This window comes from Phoca vitulina, unplaced genomic scaffold (assembly GCF_004348235.1).
Source record: "Phoca vitulina isolate PV1807 unplaced genomic scaffold, GSC_HSeal_1.0 scaffold5, whole genome shotgun sequence".
Lineage (NCBI taxonomy): Eukaryota > Metazoa > Chordata > Mammalia > Carnivora > Phocidae > Phoca > Phoca vitulina.
The window spans coordinates 45,118,477-45,140,340 of NW_022589708.1; the positions used below are offsets into that span (position 1 = coordinate 45,118,477).

Here is a 21,864-nt window from a genome sequence, read left to right on the forward strand (position 1 = left end):
TTTGTTCTAGGAAACCCCTTAATCTTTGGCAAATGTGGATTGTTGGTCGCGGTAGTTGGGACTCAGGAGTAGAGCTTGTGCTATTGATAAAAACTTGAAGTTCTTAATATACAAAGCTGTGGGATTTAATAAACTGCTGATGGAGAGTGTGAGGAATGGTATATGTGTGGGCCAAGGAAGAGGAACCAAGAAAAGCTTGAGAAGGAGTCACCATGAGAGTTGTAGGGAACAAAAATTCTGACATCATGGAGCCCAGGGAAGAGATCATTTCAAAGGAGAAGAGTTGGTCTACGTTGTCAAATTCTACCAAGAGATCATAAAGAGAATGACAGTTGTCCCATTGACTTCAACTCAAAGGAGAGGGTTAGAGGGTTGATAAATGAATATGGGAAGTGAGACTGAGATGTAAGAAGGGTAGTAACCAGAGGGGGTTTGGGGTCAAGAGAGGGCCAAGCAGGTGTTTAAATTTGTTTGAATGTAGTTGGGGAGATGAGAAAGGAAGGGAGATTGGGAAGGGTACTCAATAGAACAAGGTCCTGAGGGCAGCAGGAACAGTGCAGAGGGTAAGATAACAATTCAGGTGGAGGAAATTGTGTTGGAAAGCAACATGCTTTGCTACTGTGATGGGTGGGAAGGAGGAAAGGCTGGGTCCAGGTGTAGATACGATGGTAGATTTGATGTTAGGAAGTTAAGGGTATTTTCCTCAAGGGGTTTCTATTTTATATCTGAAATAGAGGAAGTCCTCTACCGAGGAAGGACAGTGGTTGGTTGAGAGGCGTGAAAAAAGTATGGAAGCATTGAAACAACCCCTATCAGGGAGTGGGAGAGTGAGCCTCCTGGTGAAACATAGGAGGCGTGTTGGATAGCATTAAGAATTCAGTTGAGGTTGGCAACTGTGATTATGTACTGGTCCTGATCCTGCAGTATTATTTTTCACCAGGATTACTCAGCAGCTGATATATAGTTTCAAGAAGATGGAATTTGGGGTCCATTTATGTTTTACCAGGAGTCTGAAAAAGGACATCAATGGAAGAAGTAAGATACTGGCATGTGAATCACGGTCAAAGCAATGAACTATAGAGTATTAGCAGACAGACAAGGAATAAAGACCGTGAGGCCAGGGCTTTGGAGATTTCCAGGGACACGTGACAGGACTCATGAGAGAGAATATAAGAAGGGCAGGAGTCAGTCAAGTTTATATGAATTTAAGTTATTATTAATAAAATAGTTGTGGTTGGTCACAAAGTTCAGTTATGGATGTGAGAATAGGTAATGGACCGTTAAAGAGAAAGGATTGGTCCCTGGAGATGAGGGAGTCAAAGAATTCATTTGCTGTTAGTTTAGTTGTTCATATGGTTGAATTCATGCAGGATAATGGCAGGACTTGGCCGGAGAAGGAAGACTGAATCAGATGACCAAGTCTATCTTGAATAGAGGGGAGACTAGTGCATAATTAGGTGACATTGACTCAGAAGGATGGCAGTGATATAACCAAATGACATGTTTCTCAAAGCATTCTTTTTACATCCGGAAAAAGAAGTGATACTCTGATATAGTAGTAAAGTTGAGGGAGAAAACTACTCCCCTCTCCTCTACCTACACTCCTACACGCACATAATGTATGAGAGGATGAGGGACGTCTATTAGGAAGGGGGCAGTGCAGATCATCTGTCCAGTTTCCAGGTAGAGGTGAAAGGAATGTTCACTGAAGACATTGAGGCAGTAGAAAAGTGGTTTATGCTAATAAATATTGAGAAAGTAAAGACCAGAAAGAACTTGAATTTTGGCCGGTGGTGACCAAGAATGATAGTGATAGTGGTTTAGCTGGCCTCAAGGTTTTAACCCAACTATAACAGTTCCCCAGTGAATGGGTTGTAGGGAGGGATCATGAAGACACAGGCTGACCAGACTGATTTTAGTATTTCCAGATACTCCTGTTCCTAGGAGAATTGGAAGATGTCTCTGGCCTTTCTCTGTGGGGAGGGAGTCTTCTGTGACTGCATTCATTTATTGCTGGCTTCCAGAGAAAGGGAGCAGGTTTCTAGTGAAGTGGGGGAAACCTAATCTGTGCTTGTTGGTTGAGTTACCAGCTACAAAAGCCACTGTCTGTCTGTACCTTGAGGCATTTCCTGAAACACCTCTAAGTACAACTCAGCTAAGCTAAAGATCTGAGTACTTCTCAGCCTGTAACACCTCTATACTAGGAAAAGCATATAGTGGAAAGAATCAGAAAGATACTGGTTCAGACCTCCCCTCTGATACTTAGCCACGGTAGGGCTTTGGGAACATCACTTCCTTGAGCTTCAGTTTCCCTGGCTTTAAAATAGATGTGATAATAGTTACTTTGCAGGGTTGGAGTGAGAATGAAATCAGAAAATTTAGGTAAAATACTCCACACAGGCGTTCACTCAAAGTGATGGTTCCTGGTATATCTTAATTCGTATTTAGATTTTTTTCTTTTTCTCATGCATTCTTTTCTAAATAAAATTGTGCTCAGACATACCTAATATCAGGTTTTATTTGGGGGCTTCCGTATTCATTTTGTCAGTTTTTTGTAGTTGAGAGGAAAATCTTCCATTGTTCGCTTGAAAGAGTTTAGCACATTTTTGTCTCCAGTTTCTTTGCAATTGTTAATGAGTTCATGGAAAGTTCAGTTGTCTCCCACTTTCTTTTCTTTTCTGTGTTATTTGCTTTCTCCGGAAGCATATGTCAATTCCTTTCCTCCCCACTTTCCTCTCATTCAGAGTTGCCTATTGTCTTTGCTGACTTCCTTTCTTTGAAAAGCATGTTGCTGTTACTCTGATTAGGATTTTTACATTTCTTCAGTGTGTAATATTAATGCTACACTTTTGCATCTGATTGGGGAAAGAATGGGGAGGAATACCATATTTATGCAGAATAAATCTGTATTTCTCCTTCAAAATGAACTGAAAAAAATACTTTGGGCCACAAATTTGTATTAGAAATGAACCTGGAACTCGAATCTAATAAACTTACTTTGGGCAAAGTTGGCTGCAGTGAGGTGGCATTTAAGAACATTCCTGGCACGCAAAATGCTAATATACAAATTTCCACTGTTTATTGTGTTATCCATGGTCTTTTTTTTTTTTTTTTTTTTTAAGGTATTTATTTATTTGACAGAACACAGGCAGGGGTGGCGGCAGGCAGAGGAAGGAGAAACAGGCTCCCTTTGGAGCCGGGAGCCAGATGTGGGGCTCCATCCCAGGACCCTGGGATCATGACCTGAGCCGAAGGCAGATGCTTAACCGACTGAGCCACCCAGGCGCCCCTCCATAGAGTCTTTTAAAGTGCAATTAAAACCTGTCTTCAGAAATCTAAGTGCAAATATGAGGATCAAAGAATAACCCCTGCAATCATCACTGGGCAGCCATAGTTATACCTCTCATCCAGTGTCTCTACAGTAAGCAGTCTCATAGAACTCTGCTTTCTGTCTTGGGACATTTATCATACAGGTAGTCACAAATTTTGTGTTGAAATTGCCCTTGGACTGTAAGTCCCATGAGAACAAGGGCTGGCGCTGGTTTCAGTGGCTGCCACGTATTTCTTAGTGCTTCCGTGTGGGATTGACTTGAAATTGTAGTGGTATATTTCCAACGACTTCTTAGACAAAGCAGTTTAACTATTCTGCCAGCACCTCAAAATCAATTCATCTAAAACCTAACTTATCATGTTCCACATAAAACCTGATTTTCACGTTCTCATTTTGGTTTAATGATACCACCAATTTCCCAGTCACCCAGGCTTGACACCTTCACACTATGCCGGCTTTAATCATGGTGAAGTACAATTTTGATTGTTTCACACCTTTCAAAACCATTCTATGGCAGTTCTTCAGCCTTGCATCCCAGCTCCCTGGGCCTCTCTTCCCGACCTTTTCTCCCCCTCTTTGTGCACCATATGTTGCTGTCAGCACTTGACCACTGGGGCCCCTCTGGGCACCGCTCGGTGTCCGAGTACACACGCCGAGAGCGGCCCCTCATGGCCTCAAGTCCACTTATCCCAGCTTCTCCTGAAAAGAAATTCCTCTGAAATTACTGCTGTCCCCTGGTTTACCTTCCCTTTTTTTTTTTTTTTTTTTTGATTCAGGGTATCGAATTAAACATTTTCATTTTCTGTATCTGAAATCATTCCATTCTTTGTTCAAAACTTTGAGAAACAAAGCCATTGAAAAATATTTTTCAAAATTCCTCACTCATATAGTGAGAAAATATTAAGAAAACATTAAAGAAATATTAAAATCATCTAGAAAATATTTAAATGAGTCTAAAACATATCGTAGCATATTTTCATCAGAAAATAAGCAATTGCCAAGCTTAAACACTGTCAAGCTTATTTCTTCAGAGTGAAGTGAAGCTCTTGGGGGTAACAAGTGAAGCTTCTATTCAGAAGTAGTGATGTTATGCCATGTAATTAAACTTTTCCTACCTGGGTTCCTGTGATTAAAGGGTCATGGGTGTTCACTGTGTGTGAGTCACATCTTGTTAAATGCCATTATCATTTCACATCTACATATATATTTAAATAGATACATTATCTTTCCCTTGACATTCTATGTTTTTTGCAACTGAAGGCATCTGTTCAGCATCCAAGTCCCTACGTAATACACAAGGACAACTTTGGCAAAATTATTTTTTTAAACAAGAGTCAATACTGGTTTTTAAATTTTGCTTTCTTCAGTAATTGCTAGAATAGGTCACTGTGAACAAGCTAATCAGAGTTGGGCACTTGAGTACTTACATGGGAGACATTTTAACAAACATTTAGCACTGGAAGAATGATTAAGTAATGCCTTTCTCAGCACCATGTGGTAGAGTAATTGCTAAGCAAGAAGTCCGAAAATATCCTCCGCTTTATAGCTAATATCTGTGAGTGGCCATTGAAAGGTCTATATCCAGTGTCCTTATTGATCAAATAAGTGATTGACTTTTTTCACTTGGTATATTTTGGAGGTAGTCCATATGAACAATTTAAATATGCTTCAGGGCGCCTGGGTGGTTCAGTCAGTTAAGCGTCTGCCTTCGGCTCAGGTCGTGATCCTGGGGTCCTGGGATCGAGGCCCGTGTCAGGCTCCCTGCTGGATGGGGAGCCTGCTTCTCCCTCTCCCTCTGCCGCCCTACCCCCCGCTTGTGCTTGCTTGCTCGCTCTCTCAAATAAAGAAATAAAATCTTTAAAATGAATAAATATGCTTCATTATATTTTCACCTCTCAATATATTTTAATATGTGACTATCACAGTTTATTTAGTCTGTCTCTTGCTGATGGGCATTTAGGTTGTTTCCAATCTCCTGATATTATAAACAATGTTATAATGAGCATCCTTATACATATTGCCTTGCACACATGTGAGTTATAAGTAGGATAATTTTTTTAGAAAAATTATTTCATGAAGTGGTATGTGCAGTTTTATTTCTGATAGATTACTAAATTGCATTCTAAAGAGGTTGTATTAGTTTTATATTTCTACCAACAATGTGTGGTGACCTGTTTTCCAGCCTATACCAGTTATCCTCATTTTTTTTATTGCCATGCTGATAAGTGAAAGATGATCTCTCACTGATGTATTTGGAATAGCCTTAATTATGAATGAGTTTGAGTATGATATTCTCTGTATAAAAGCCTTGCTTATTTATTTTAATGATGGGTTTCCTGAGCATAGCATTTGCCTGGTTTTGTTGTTGTTGTTGTTTTTTAATTGATTTATTTTTATGAGTCATAATTTCTGTATTTCAAGAGAACGAGTCTTAAGGAATACCTGTGTTCTAAATTTTTTTTCTAGTTTTTCCTTTTATTGTTTGTGTAAACTTTGTTCTTATTATTCTTTCAGTTTGCAGACATTTAGTAAAATCTGTATGACATTTGGGTATTTAGATTTTTCACAAGAAGATCTTTCCATTCCAGAAGTAATGAAAAATATACTTTTACATACTGTCTGCTGTACTTTGGCAATTTAATTTTTTATTGTTGAGATGTTTTATCTACTTAGAATTTATGTTGCTGTAAGTAGAGGAGTGGGAGCCAGATAAAACATTGTCACCATAGTGGTTATTGAACATTTTCTTATCCTCTACTGATTTGAAATGCCACATTTATCATAAATCATGAATTAAATTTTTGTGTGTATTTGATATGAATTCCCAAGGGCAGTATATGCTACACATTCTTTTCCAAGCTTATTTGACCACAGAACCACCCGCCCTTCCCCCACAACACACACACACACACACACACACACACACACACACACACACGCTGCTCCTCATGGGACTAGCATTCTGTGGTACACCCTTTGGGAAACTCTTATTGAAATTTTGGCTTTTTAATATGGGATGTCTATTTAATACAGCCCAGATAAGTTTTTGCTATATTATTTTGAAATAGCAAACTCATCCATTGATTACATGGTCACTTGTAAATCTTGGGCCTTAAGTATGTTGACATTCCAAAAATGGTGTGCCATTTTTATTTGAAAAGAGAATTAAATGAGCACATAACTAACTTATTTTCCTGTAATTTTGCCATGTTTACATTAGTTTTAAAAATGAACTCTAATAAAAGATTTCAGAAGAAGATAGATTGGATATCTTCATGAGTTGAACTAAATGACTATGATGCCAGAATCATTTCCTTACATCAGAATCTAAATCATAAGAATTGGGAAGTTAAAAATTAATAACAATGCAATATGATTTGTCACAATATATTTATATTACCTTTTTTGCCTGGTTGTTTATATAATTAAAATAGAATCATTCTTTATGCATGACATCCAGTATGGATTTTTTTTTGGTGACTGGAGAGTTCATATGAGAAAAATACTTTATTTTACAAATACATTTTTAACTTTATTTACTATAACCTTATTTATTATAAGGCATGAAATTATTTAGATTCTCATTTGCATACAGTGTAATAAATAGTACAATAATCATGGTTTATACATTCAGATGTACCTGTGAAATATGTTTTTACTCAAGCTTTGAAAATATAGCCTATATTTTATCCAGAGCAACTATACGCATAGCCCCATGGTCTGTGCTCAGAGTTATGAGATGATCGCCACAGGTCCAAGCATATTCAGGATAGGAAGAAATAGGTAGTAGCATGTGATTGCAGACAGAGCTGTCACAGCTCCAGTAGATACTCGGGATTGTCAGCAGAAGTAGAGAGGTTATCAACTGTTCTATTTAAAAAAAAACAAAAACAACAACAACAAAAAAGTAAAAACTTGTTCCTTTGTAGAAGATTCTATTTTTCTTCTTCTAACTTACAACAGGAGATATGTTGAGTTAAAGTTGTGCAAATAATGAAGAATAGTGGAGAAAAATAGGTTCAAATATTGTGTTTTTTTAAATATAAAATTCTACTTTGGTTGAGGTACTTAACTACAGTATAAAAGAGAACTGTTCTAATTATCATTTTATCAGTTAAATCCCAGTGAAAATTGGCTTTCTAACTCCCTTGACTCAAATTTTCAGTTTCACATCTAGATTAAGACAAGTTCAAAGACTTTAAGTTATTCCTGTCTTTTTGCTGTCTGGTTTAAGTCGTATTTTGAGCTTTGCTCTAGGTTAAAGACTGAACTGGGTTACCAAGTAAAGCAGATGCAATCTGGTTCCCAGAAGGTCTATAACCAGCAGCATAGAAAAATAATTCATGTAATTTTGTAAGGGCAACTGTCACTGTTTCTTTTAGAAGGAGTTGGGTTAAACTGTGAGCCTATGAAATTTGTGCATCAGCTGCACATTTTCAACACGTCTTTGGAGAAACTGAGCTTTTCTTCTGTAGCCCCACTCCCAGTTCCAGGTGGTTATCTTTCCATCTTTTACTGCTACTGAAACCCTATAAAATATGGTGAGAGTTAATGAAGTTATGTAGGGGACAATGAGAAAGGGGAGCTCTCAAAGTGCATGCATGGTAAACCCGATGGAAAACGGTCAGAGACTGAAAACACTCATTACTTCCTAAATTACCCTTTACACGCTAGTTTGCCTTGTGGCTTACCCTCAGTGCTCTTGTCACAGCACACATCTTCCTAAGAGAGCTCATGCTCTGCCAGCTCAACTACCACAGCAGAGATCAACTGAGGTGAAGCTCTTACTATGTGCCAGGCACCCTGCTGAGCACTGCACACCATGTATGTCTTTTAATCCTCCAATAACGTGAGGCAGGTACCATTCTTATTTCCACATTAAAGTTGAGGGGAAAGAAAATGAGGGTTAGCAAGGTTAAATAATTTGCCCAGAGTCACACTGGTGGCTAATTGGAAAGCCCGTATTTCAATCCAAGTCGTTTGAATTCAAAACGTGTGTTCCTCTACATCTGCGCTAAGCTTACGCCCTTTTCTACAGCTTCAAATACAACCACTGTGTTTCTAAGTTAAACCTATTAGTGTAACCAGTTCTCCTCCCTCTTGTTAAACCTGTGAAACGATCAGCCTTCTAAACACCTTTAATCACCTGCAGTTGGATGTCTCCTGAACATCTCAACACATCCAGATATGAGTTCCTCTCTAGGCTTGGCCCCCTTCCATCACCAAACAAGAACAATTCAGTACTTGGTGAATAATATCAGTACATACCTAGTTAGCCAAGCTGGATACCTAGAAATTAACCTCGACTTTATTTTTTAATACTCCCATCCGTGCTCACCAAGATTTTTCTGTGCATTCTCTTTTGCATTTTCACCACCTTCCATTCCTTACTTGGGCCCTGCCATCACGTTTTGCCTAGATTTAAATTCTCAGACCTGCTGTCACCTTTTCCTTGCCCTCCATCTTGTCTCTTCTCAGAGTATTCTTTCTAAAGGGGGAATTTAACCATGTTATGTCCTAGCTTAAAATAATTTGATGGCTCCCTTAAAGATAAACCCCAAATTCCTGTAGCTTATTCAGTGCTTGGGGCACTGGCCCCTCCCTGTGCCTTCAACCCCTCCCAGCGCTGCCCCACTGGCACTCTGCTCTCCACTCCCATGCACATCTGGGTCTCCCATGTGTTTCATGACCCTCTGGAACCCCAGCCTGTTCTGTGAGCGTGAGCAGGGCCTTCCCCCTTCAGGAAGCCGTGACAGACAGACAGCTCTTTGTTAAGTCTTAGGTATCCAGGAGGCCTTCTGGGACTGCTGTCCCTTTTCCTTGTGCCCCATACCAGTTGTCCTTCCTGCCCTGGAGCTCTCCGTCACACTACTCATCATGTTGCGTTGTACCATTTATTACCTTTCCTCTTCCCCTTATCAGAGGAAAGCACGAGTAGGTCAAAAATCAACTTCTTCCTTCGTCTCTACCTACCTGGTCATCTTTTTCTGTCATGAGATCTTTCGTTGTCATTACTTTATCAACATAATGTCTGCAAATTCCTAGATGAAATATGTTAAGCTCCTAGCATGATAAAATATATTTTCCCCTCACTCCTTTCAACTTCCTTCCGCTTCCTTCTGCTTCCCAGAGGCAGCCACTTTTAATTCTTAGGATTTTTTTTCTGGTATTTATTTACCTCTTCTCTATTTCTAAATAATATGCTTAGACTATTGTTAATTTATTTTAGGCATTAGCGAGTTCCTGAGAAGTGAAGATTTAGTTCCCTTTTGCTTTCTCACCACCTTGGACTCCCCTCCTTCACCCCTTCTCCACTCCTGCTGTCCTCACATTACAATTGTATCGCAATTGATAGTCAAAAAAATAGTGTTTATAATATCGCAACTGTGGAAATATTCCTTACGCCTCCAGTTAGTATTCCATGGTTCTTTCCTGTTGGGCAACAGTGTCATTTCTAGGTTTATATGAACAATTTTTTTTTAATTTGCTCAGTATTTGTGTACACCTGTCACAATTTTATCCAGACTCTCAGGTCTGTGAAATCAGCAGCAGTCATTTGTGTAAATGGCTCAACACAGCAGATTTGCTTTTAGTTTCTTGGCCACAGTTCTCTCCTTTACTCCAGCTTTCTCCCATGTGATCTGAACTGGCTGCTCTGGGCCTGGGACACAAGTGTCATCCTGGGCAATATTTTTGCCACTTTGCTGTTTTGTCCCCTCCCCTCTCCGACAGCCCATGTTTGTTTTTCTTACCTTCTTACCTTTTTTTGCCAAGGCACACCTTCCAGTAGCTTTCTAAGAATGAGCGTTCATAAACTTGCATGTTCATTTTCTGTCCTCCTCTTAGAGGGAGTGTAACCATGACTTCATCGGAAATCATTTCTCTTCAGAATTTGAAATCCATATCTTGTCTTCTGGAGCTCAGTGTTGCTTTTGAGAAATCCATTTCCATTCTGATTCTCCACTTTGTATGCAACCTGTTTGGTTTGTTTTTAATGTTCTCGAGCCTTTTAGGATATCTGTATCTGTAGTTATCTCTACTTTCCGTGTTGTGCCTTGACTTGGGAAAGTAGAACAAAGGAAAGAAAATACCTTACCATGTCACTGCCTTATCTTTTTTCTCCTACTGGTTCTCAAGATGGCACCTCTCCTGAATCAGTCATATGTGCTTCCAGAGGACCATATAAGGCAAGGACAAAGTCAGCCTTCGTATTTCCAGGACCTTTCTCAGGGTCTGGCCCATAGTGCTGAATGAGTATCTTTTGTAATACAGAAATGACTTCTGAAAATAATACCAAAATTGTTGTCTGAACTTGAGGCCAGAATTTCCAGCTTACTTTCAGAAGTTATCAGGAGGTCCCTGCTAGCACCTTGTACTCATATGTCCAAAAGGAAGCTCATTATCTTCAACATTTGTTCCCCAACAAACTGAATATTATTTTAAAACATTTTCATATTTTCTACTCCTTTAGTCATAGGCCCCTGAGACCTCAGACTTGTCTAACTCCTCAGTAGGCCATCCTCTGCTTGTCTGCATGTCCTATTGATTCTGTTTTAGGGGTATCTCCTCCTTAGCTCTCTCTCCTCCATTTCCCTTGACACTGTACAATTTTTGTAAATACCATTTACTAATTAAACAAGGTGATGTGTTATTCAGATATAGCAAAGCTTTGAATATTACAGTTAGTCTATTGATTTAAAAGAGTTCACAGCAGGAGAGAGACTATAAATATTTTGAATATGAACTGACTTGTAGTTAGAGATACTGAATTCTAGTCTACAATTTAAAAATAGCTAATTTTTATTTCTCTTTGTAGAGGAATAATGTATGAAAGCGATGTAAATATGAACTAAGTTTGTATTAGAATCATGTAAATATAAATCATTTCAATACTTGACTCTAGCTCACTTTTGTTTTTATTCATATCTTTTGCTTTTGTACCTGATATTCCTTCTGCCAGGGATGCTGTTCTCTCTCTAGTCTTTGCCATGGCTAAATCCTGCTTATTTGTCAGATCATAATTCACCAGGAAATCTTTTATCTCCAGTACTTCATACGGATCCCTCCCATACCTATCACACTGTTCTGCTTCTTAAGATCAGAAAGCATGTCTTATTAATTCTTGGGGCCTGGGTATTTTTAGTGCCTAGTAGTGTCCTGGCACATAGTAAGCCCTCAGTAAACATATGGTGAATGAATATATTCTAAGTGCACTTTTAACATTTGGAATAACATCTCCATTATATGTCTTACCTTACACATTGGATTATTTAGAGACTATTTAAAGGGCCTACTTCTGATAGGTACTTCATCAGTTTCCCTTAGAAATGATAATCAAAGACATAATAAAATACACTATAGAAGTCATTTAATTTATATTGTATCTGAAACAATACTTGAAACATAATAATCAAATATTTCATAAACTGCCTGTAGTGTGCTATGGAGTTCATTTATGAATTTATTTCCCTACATTTTGATATCACAGCAATTTACCAAGTGCTCTCATTTGTATTTTCTCATTTGATCCTCTCATTAACCCTAAACAGGTATTTTTTCTGTTACACTTGTCAGGAGTGATGTTGTAACGAGTCCGGTGTCACATAGGTTGTTAGTTGAGAGCTCAGACTAGAACGCGTGTCTTCTTACTTCCATAATATGTTCTTCCCATTATGCATGTGGGAATGAAGGCCAAGAAAAGCCATCAGCTCTGGGACACAAGAGCGCAGAGGTTCCAGCTGGAGAGGGAAGGATGGAAGAGAAAAGACGTGTGAAGAAAGTTGCCTTTAGCTGAAGAACAGGTTTTGAAATTAAAAGAGATAAGATTGGAAACACAATTGGAATCAAGTGTCGGGGCAAGTGAGAGTTGGGACTTTATGTTACGGGAAGTGAGAGATAATGGAAATTTGTGACTGGGAGACTGAAGATCATGGCTCTGCTTTTGAGCAGACCAGTGCTGTATGGGATGAATTTGAATTTGGGATTAACTAGACGCAGTGTGACCCCTGGCAACTCATGCGATATTTCAGGTGAAAAGTAATTCAATTCTCGACAGTGAACTTCAGGTTCAATCAGAAAAGGAAACAACTGATCCATTCTTGGGATACTGGGGAGTGTGCATGAACAGGGTTTGGCAACCGAATGGTTGTGTGAGACAAGGGAAGAGAGAGAAACAGTGCTGCACTGTTTACAGTGGTGGTGGGAACGCGCTCCCACCGCTTCCCTGACCCCTGTCCCGCCTGTGGCCTTCCTTCTCCTGCACGATTACTTCTTCCTACTGGCCATGTGAGTGCCTCACTGGTTAGTTAGTCAACAGTTATTAATGAACACTTCCTGTGTGATACTGGCGTTTTGCTAGGTATTAAGGATAAATGAAAGCCATGATCTCTGTCCTCAGTGAACTCAGTCTAGTGGCAGAAACTGTCAAGTAAATTATATTGTAAAGGATTTATTGCTGTGGCTACCCCATGCCATTAGGACACAGAGGGGTACCCGGTTCAGCTCACATAGTTCAGGAAAGGATTCTCCTTTCTGTCTTGGAGGAGGAGTTAGCTTGGCGAAGAAAAGGGAAGGATGTTCTGTGTAAAGAAAGCAGCATGTTCAAGGGCATGAAACGGAGAACATGAGATGGGGGCATAAGTTGTTTAGTGAGCCTAAGTGTGTCAGCATCTATCTCCTGACAACAATGGAATGAACCTACCGAATGATACCATAATTATCATATTCAGGTAACTTAACAGTGGCATAATATAATTATGTAATACCTAGTCCATTTTAAAATTTCCCCAATTATCCCAACAATAGCATTTATATGATATAGTCCAAGAGCTAATCAAAGCTTGTGTTTTACAGTTGGTTGTCCTACCTCTTGAATCTCCCTAATCTTTTCTTTCTTTCCCTTCATTCCTCCCTCTCTCTCTTGTCTTTCATAATTGATGGTCTTTAAGAACCCAAGCCAGTCACTTTACAGGATGTTCCTCACTTTGGATTTCTATTATAGTTTCCTCACATTTAGATTCAGGATAAATATTTTTGTGCAAAGTACTACACAGGTTGGGTCTGTCTCAGTGCACCCTTTCAGAAGGCGCTTCTCAGTTGTGTACCATTACTGTGACATAGGATGTCAGATTGGATTCTTTAGGTAAGGTGACATCTGCCAGATTTCTCCAAATGCTATTCCCTGACAGCCTAATACCCAGTAGTTTCTGCACCCATTGATGATTCCTGCCTCAATTCTTACTATGTGAATTGTAATATAGTAAATTGTGTATTTCCGCATATCTTTGACACCTATTGGTTGGCATTCTTCTATATAGAAGAGCTTTCCCTTACCCCATATTTATTTTTAATTTTTTAGTATCAGTATGGATGCATAAATGTTTTTTACCCCCAATGTGTAATAATCCATCCCTATAATTATTCATTTAGTGCTCAAATCCCCCTAAATTTGGCCAAGACTGTCCTTCAGTCTAGCTCCCCTCTGCCCTTTTGACACATCCCTGCCTTCTGTGAGTACTTTCTAATCTTCTGGTACATCAATACATTCCTGGCTTATTTCACACTTTCTTGGTCTCAGCCCCATAATCAGATATTTCTCTAAGTATTCTAGTTCACATTAGTAATGGTATTTAGAAACCAAGATCTGGAGACCGGCGTGCTCATTGCTGCCACAGTCATTACTTCTGGGTTATTTTGGAAAGCTAGGAAAAGTGTTTTGGTTTTTTTTTTTTTTTTTTTAAACCCTTGTAAATGAAATCCAACACTTTATGGTTCTTTCTCTCCTCCTATTTCATATTTGTATTTCCTTTCCAATAGCGAGTTTACCCGTCTGCTCAACCTTATAATACACACATAATGGTTTCAGATTCACTATGTCAATACCACTATCAACAGTAAACTTAATAATGAAAGTCCAAATTTTCTTTGTAGTTCTTTGGTTTTGTTTTTGTTTTTATTCCCTTAAAGTGTATGCCATTAATCTCGTGCTTGCTTTCTTAAAGTTGTAGATTTTTAAAATGTTGCCTTTTACTAATGAAATATATCCTCAACCTTGAATATCTGGCATTACTCACAGTTTTGTTTGTTTTTTTTTAAAGTTAAGTTTGAGTGTAAATTTTCAAAGATATTTAGTCACTAATTAAGGTGTCTGAAATTTTTAGTGTATTTTAATTAAAATAGCCTTCAAGCCACTTTAGAATTAAATTTATCTGTAAATTAACCTTCAGATACTCTACCTGTTACCCACCTTTTTTTTTTTAATTACACCTACAAAGTTTAGTACTTTTCTAAAAATATGAGATAGAACCAGATGGAAAGAGGCCGATACATATTTATATTTATATATCTGTTTATAAACTGTAAATGAGTTTGCTATCTGTACTTTACTGCATTCATTTGTCATCTGTTCCCAATCAAGGGATTGCGTCTCAATAAAAAGAAATAAAAAATCCAGAGGAAGTAGTTTTCTATTACTTTAGATGTAACTATGACAGCCATACAATTTCATAGAGAATCCTACAAAGAACCTCTTTCTGAGGGACAAAAAAGTGTATTTCCTTGAATTTGGGCTTGGGCCAGTAGTTTGAAGCTTCCCCCCCCTTTGAATAATATTTAGCATTGACAACTAAAAATAACTATGAATATTACAAGATAATCTGTTCTTTGGAGAAAGGATTGGCTCTTTACCATAGCCTCCACTAAATATATACAGAATATCAATTTAATCATAATGGGATGAAAAATACTTTAGGTACTTGAGAGCCTCTTTTGGTTTATTTTTTCATTACAGAAGACAAACTTTTCATACATTCTATGAAAGTTTGTAGTGATTGTTCTGTGTCACCAAAATCAGGGGACGATTATCTTCTGATATGAAAGATCGGTTGTTGGGAGCATGTTCACAATAGTTAACCTGGAAACACAATTTTGTGCAAAAAGTTTAGGCAGCAGAGTCTCAGTAACAGCAACGAAAACATTCTCCCACACCTGGTCGATTTTAGAATAGAAGCTGATGCTTTGAAAATAACCCATTTCTACAAGGGAAATGTGATTTATGATAACCTGGGACACAGATATGACTAGAACCGCATTCTATTTAAAGTTATTGGGCCACCAGACTATAAAAGCAGTCCTGTGAAGTGAATCAATGGAAGCTGGTCCTCTTTAGTGGACAGTAACACAGGCACTAATGAGCCCGATTTCATTAAAAGATATTTGATTTATGAGAGAGTTAAAGTCCTATCTTATTTTGAAATTGCTGGCTTAGTCCTGGCATCTGATCTTTCTTCCCCCTACCATCACCATCACCAGTTTCTGTGTATGCTTTGACATTGCTATGGTAACCCTGAGGGCTGATGGAATTCCCTGCATCTCTCTTCACAGAGGGTGATGAGACAGGAGTGATGGATAGTCTGCTGGAGGCTTTGCAGTCGGGGGCTGCCTTCCGCGACCGAAGAAAAAGGACACCAAAACCAAAAGGTGAACATTATAGTTGTTTCATGTTACTTTCTAGGGAACTATCACAAAGAACAACCGTTTTCTTTTTTCCTTTTAATTCTTTTCAAGTCATGTGTCAAGAATGTAGTGCTCTGGGCAACAACTCTTCAGAAGTTTCTTGAGTTTGCTTAATCCTTCCCTTGCCATGACAGATGTCAGAGAAGCATTCCAGCTGACCGATGTCAGTAGCACATTAACAGACCAAAGCACTGAACCTAGAAAATCCTGATTACTGTGACAAGTCTCATCTAAAGAACCATATGCACCTTATCCCAGTGGAGTTTACAATAGCATAACTAAATGGGAAGTAAAAGTCATAACATCATTGCTTCAAGTATTTCAGGGTATTGAAGCATTGCTTGGGTCGAGACATATTTAACCTTTGAAAACAGTTTAATACTGTTAACACTTTTTTTTTTTTTAAGATTTTATTTATTTATTTGTCAGAGAGAGAGAGAGAGACAGAACACAAGCAGGGGGAGAGGCAGGCAGAGGGAGAAGCAGGGTCCCTGCCGAGCAAGGAGCCCGATGTGGGACTCGATCCCAGGACACTGGGATCATGACCTGAGCCGAAGGCAGCCGCTTAACCGACTGAGCCACCCAGGCGTCCCACTGTTAACACTTCTTGAGGTGAACAGACCTCTGTATTAATTTTGTGTCTCTCTCTTTTTTTAACAGATATTCGGCAAAGTCTCAGTCCCATGTCTCAGAGGCCTGTTCTGAAAGTTTGTAACCATGGTAATAAACCGTATTCATAAATTGCACATTCTTCTTATCTACTTTTATCCTGTTGATCTATTATTTTAATAGGCTGCTGTGAGGGTTCTCAAGTTTAGTTATAACTATAGGAGTAGAAATGTGTGGATGTACCTATTGCCCTGAGCTTGTATATTCATAATATTCCATGCTTATACTATTGCCTTGAGGTAGTATCTAAGGTTCTTCTTTCAGGTCTCAGATGAATTTTTAAAATTATTATTTTTTGAAATTATCTCGAAATTATCATAATCATAATATTTTTCGAAATAATCGAAATTATTTTTGATCAGTGTTGCCCAATGTATCCTTTCAAAAACAGTTTGCTCTCAAAGTAATGTTTCACATAGTGGATTTGCTTTACATCAAGATATGACTTGAAATAGTGAATCTGTTAAGCTATTTTACTCTACCATATTTGCCAGTGCAGTTTGAAATACTGTGACCAGCATTTTGGCAAAATCATTAATACAGATGAGTTTCATGTGCTCTTATCGTGGAAGGATATACTAGGATCACTAAAAAGGTGAGTTAACTGAGTTTCTGATGTTGATCTGAGAGTGATTGCTTCCAGAAATCTCTCACCAGCGCCCGCACGGCACCCTCCTCTCTTCAGGGTGCCAATTCATGCTGACCGAGTTCTATTTACGTTGGCTCCCTTTCTCTCACTGTTATGAATAATGGGGTTCTGCTTACCTTACATAGTCATAAGTAAATTTATCAATTGTCATTGTCATTTATTCAGGATGAGATTGTCATCAAAGTTTGCGAGATTTATAAATGGAAAAATACTTGACAGATTTTCACTCAAGGGTAGTTTTGGATATGGAGGAGTTAAGTTCTGGAAGTGTTAATGTGTGGCTAAGTACAGACATTTGTGTCAAATTTCTAGGGTAGCCAAAAAAAAAAAACTATGAAGTGAGTAAGAAAAAGAAGTGAATGTGGGTAATTAATCTTCATAGGTGGGTAGATGTTTATTGCTCAAGGTAAAATGTTTAAATAGATCTTTCTAGTCTTCTCAACAGTATGTTTTTGTTATTGTTTAGCCTTTCCCTACTTTAACAGCAGAAAAGAGGAATGGTAGTATGTCACAGATACTCATTGTGGATAATTAAGTACTTCCTAACTTTGGGTTTATGATTTGGAGTCATTGTGACATAGTAAATAATGGCAAAAGGTTAGAGAATGGAGCTATCCTGGACCTAGAGATTATTTTGTTTTGTAGATGAATAAATGGGAATTCAGAGAAGCTGCAAACCCTCCCAAGAGTACAGAGCTAGTTAGTGACACAAATATAACCATAATGCAGTTCTGATTCCCATCACATTTCTTTTCTTGATTACACATGGGTACTTTGAATTATTTTTTTATTAGTAACAAAATATATAAAATAATGCAGCCCCCATTGTGTGTTATTTAAGACCCACAGCCAACACAGTGATCATGAAATGATTATAATGGCATACATATGTCCATGCCATGCTTAATTTAGGTATTATGTAGAGGAAGATTATTTAAGATAATTTTGTGCACTGGCCTTGGAGAACCCAGTCCTTTTCTGACTGTAATGTCAGTAAAGTGTCCAGTCTACAAAAGCTCATCTATGATTACTTACAAATTGTGGTATTTTGGTCCACTGCATAAAAGCAGATGAACCTTGCATTTCTTTCTTTACTCAGGTTGACATGTACTATCTGAAGTTATAAGGCTATTGTGATAATTAAACTAATAGGTTATACAGCAAGCCAAAAGAGATACAAAGGTCAAATTCTTTTCTAATATAAATGTAGTGGATTACAGTGTTTTTGACACTTATTTTCTATCAATATTTCTGTTGTGTTTTCCTTTTATATTTCTAACCAAGTGGGGAAAAATTCAAATGACCAGTTAATCTTTAAGAACTCTGTATATAAAGATAGATTTATTAGATTAGATGTTCAAAAGTTACACAATTTGTTTAAGGAAAATATTGTCATTGAAACAAGGATCATGATTATTATTAGGAAAAGATGATATTTCAGAGTATTTTGTAATCTTGCTATTTCTAAAAATTGCCTTTTGTTTTGAAAATGCTAACCCTACAACTCAACTGAACTATGTGAATGAAATGTAACTTGAACCTATTTTACTTTTTAAGCTGCTTTGATGTACTTAAACTAATGTCTGACATTTTCTATATGCTTATAGTGGTTCATATTATCTCCTAACCTTTTTTTTTGAAGACTTACAAGATTTTCTACAATTATTTTAAACTTATATTCTAAGTAAAATAATAATTTTAAGTATTAATAATAATCTAATGTCTACTGAGTTATTTGGCTTACTAAATACCAAGCACCATGCAGAATTTTTATACATATCATCCTATTTCATCTTCACAATAATCCTGTCAGATAGTCAATATTTTTATCTCCATTTCATTGTTGAAAATAACTAAAGATTAAACAGGTCTGGTAGTTTGCTTATGGTCCTGTGCCAAGTTTTGAACTTGAGCTGACTTCTGATTCCAAGTTCTTAACCTCCCCGCCATGTTGTACTCTGAATACACAGCTTGAATCAGCATCTATTCCTTTTCACATCCTTGTGCTATGAGCAATCTATGTACCTTTTTTTTTTCTCTTCTTGACATAAGGGTGACCTACTGAGATACATCCTTTCAGAGGTTTTCTAGCCTGTGGTGTATCTTATCTCTTGTTCCCAGATTTAACCACTAGATAGCACTCTTTTCCAAGAATATGTCATCTTCTGGAATTATGACCACTTTTTATTTCTTTTAATATACTCTGTATTAGGGACGCCTGGGTGGCTCGGTCAGTTAAGTATCTGCCTTCGGCTCAGGTCATGATCCCAGGGTCCTGGGATGAGTCCCGTGTTGGGCTCTTTGCTCAGCGGGGAGCCTGCTTCTCCCTCAGCCTGCCTCTCCCCCTCCTTGGGCTCACTCGCTCGCTCTCTCTGACAAATAAATAAAATCTTTAAAAAAAAATTAAAAAAAATAAACTCTGTATTAAAACATCTATATTAATTTTAGCCAACCATGGAACGTATAGATTGTATAGATTATAAGTACAGATTTAGATTATACCTGCAGATACAAATGTAGTTGCAAACATAGATCATCTTTTATTTCAGAATTAGAAGATCCTGGTAGAGTATCCTCAGACCTTGGAGCTAAAATGTCCCAGTATATATTTTGGCAAAAAATGACCTCACGCTTTCTAACTGCTATGGGCTTCAGAAGCACAGAAATTATACATGTTCCGTAATCCAGCCCTTATGCTGTGCTCCAAACCTCTGCCAAAAATACTTTGGTTAAAACTATTGGTTGTTTTATCTTTTGCTTTGCCTTTTACAGCCTCAGCAGAAATTAAATGCCCAGTATTTTTCCTCCCTAAACCTTTATTCCTTCATTAATTTAGCAAAATTTATGAAGCACTTGCTAGGCACTTAAAATATAGAGATACTCCCTAAGTTTTCATCTAGTTGGGACAGATGAGTAACAATTCCCATTCATTTGGTTAATGCCAGGATAGAGGCAACACACAAAGTTTTGGGAACACCTGTAGGTGTGGAAGACGAATCCAGACCTTATGAGGACAATCCAGACTTGACTTCTAGAAGGACCCTGAAATCCAGGCTGAGTTTTGAGGAGTGAGTAGAAGTGAGGCCAAAAGGCCAAGGGCAAGGGTGAGCCAAGGAAGAGCAACAGCATGTGTACACTTTCTCAGAGCATCTCCAGTGGACCCCAGTCTGTAAAACTGTATGTCCTAATAAGCCCAGTGGCTTTCCCATTTTGCAGTAGTCATTTCCTATAAAATATTCAGTGTCTGCCTCCTAGTCATGGGTCCCATCAAGGTGGGGACAAAGGGATCAAAGATACCTGATTCATATACTGCTGTAACCTCAGCACTTAGCTGCACTGGTGCCCGGCACATGGGTGTTTAGTAAGAACGTGTTGAATGAACAGACATGGTTATGTTTAGGTTTGAATGGAACAATTAATGTACTATACTGAGCAAAATCAGGTCGCTGGATGTCACCCAAATAAGTGGGATTTAATATGCTAATTGCTAAAGCTCCAGCTGTGAACACTGTTAACCCCCTCTCATCTCCTCCCTAAAATGTTATCTGTCATCGGAAGGAGCTATTTGATCATCAGTGGTCTGTGCTTCAAAAGGTGTTATATCAAATAGGGAGGATGTGGTTCAATCTTGATTGGATTATTCACTCTTTAGAAGTGGAAGGTTGCTTATTAATTAGATTTCTTTCCCTTGCTTAATCAAGCAGAGTTTAACAACAGTAAATAAAACAAAGGAAAACTTCTGCTAATGAGTACAGGGCATTATCTTGTGTCTTTACTCAACACAGTGCATTCCAAATCTGAAGATTTTCTATAGTCTGTGGAAAATAGTAAGATTTCCTTTTAAGTCAAGATAAAGTATTTATTAATGTGTTTTTATAAAGATCGTACCATATTTAGGTGTTAGTGAGTCAAATGGTCTGGTTAAAAATAAAGGACCACATAGGAAAGAAACATATGGAGAGTCTGATGCCAGACCAAGAAATTGGACTGTTGAGGTTTTTAAGCAGGAAAATGACAGGTCTGAGCAGATTTTCTGGAACTGAAGTGACAAAGTAGGAAAGTGGAAATCAAAAGGACTTCATAGCCACCCTAGATGTCGACATGGATTGGCCACAAGGGATGGGGAGTGAATAAAAGAGCTTTTTAAAGTTTGAGGGAAGAAGCCAGGTCTAGAGCTGTGGGTTAAGAGACCCCCACAGAGAATTGCTAATGCTACTTAAGCTAATGAGTTCTCTAAAGGAAAATCTTTAAATCTAGAGGATGGCAAATCAAGGGCTACACCTCAGGAATGGACACAGGTGGGTAACGAAGTGAACGAACAAGAGGCAGAAGAAAGATGAAGAAATCGGGGAGAATGCAAGATAGTCGAGCCAACATTAAGAAGGTGGAAAGGAGACTTTCAAGGACTTGGTTTCTTCATTTTCTCTCTTTTGTTTGTTTCTTTGTTTCTACAACTCGGTGGTATACCACTGAGTGACTAGTGCTTTTTAGGATACCTTACTTCCTACGCTCTTCCAGGACATCTCTTCCTCTGCACACTATGTAGACGCTTATGTGTTCCCAACAAAGGTTTCACAAATATGAACGGTGTAGCCACACCTTGTGGTACATCTGCCTGCAATTTGATTGCATCTTCATTAGAAGGTTCTCTTTTCATTAAATACTACAGTGGGTTTTTTTTTCTCAGTTAAATGGATATAGA

General features: G+C 38.1%; 1 protein-coding gene across 1 annotated transcript in view; it reads left to right on the top strand.

The window, feature by feature from the left end:
- The window catches only part of DIAPH3 (diaphanous related formin 3), a 484,064-nt gene that overhangs the window by 336,403 nt on the left and 125,797 nt on the right, over positions 1–21,864 (top strand). The window contains exons 26-27 of the mRNA XM_032402899.1: positions 15,713–15,808; positions 16,505–16,564. Coding sequence (XP_032258790.1) covers positions 15,713–15,808; positions 16,505–16,564 — 156 coding nt within the window. The remainder of the gene's footprint in view (positions 1–15,712; positions 15,809–16,504; positions 16,565–21,864) is intronic.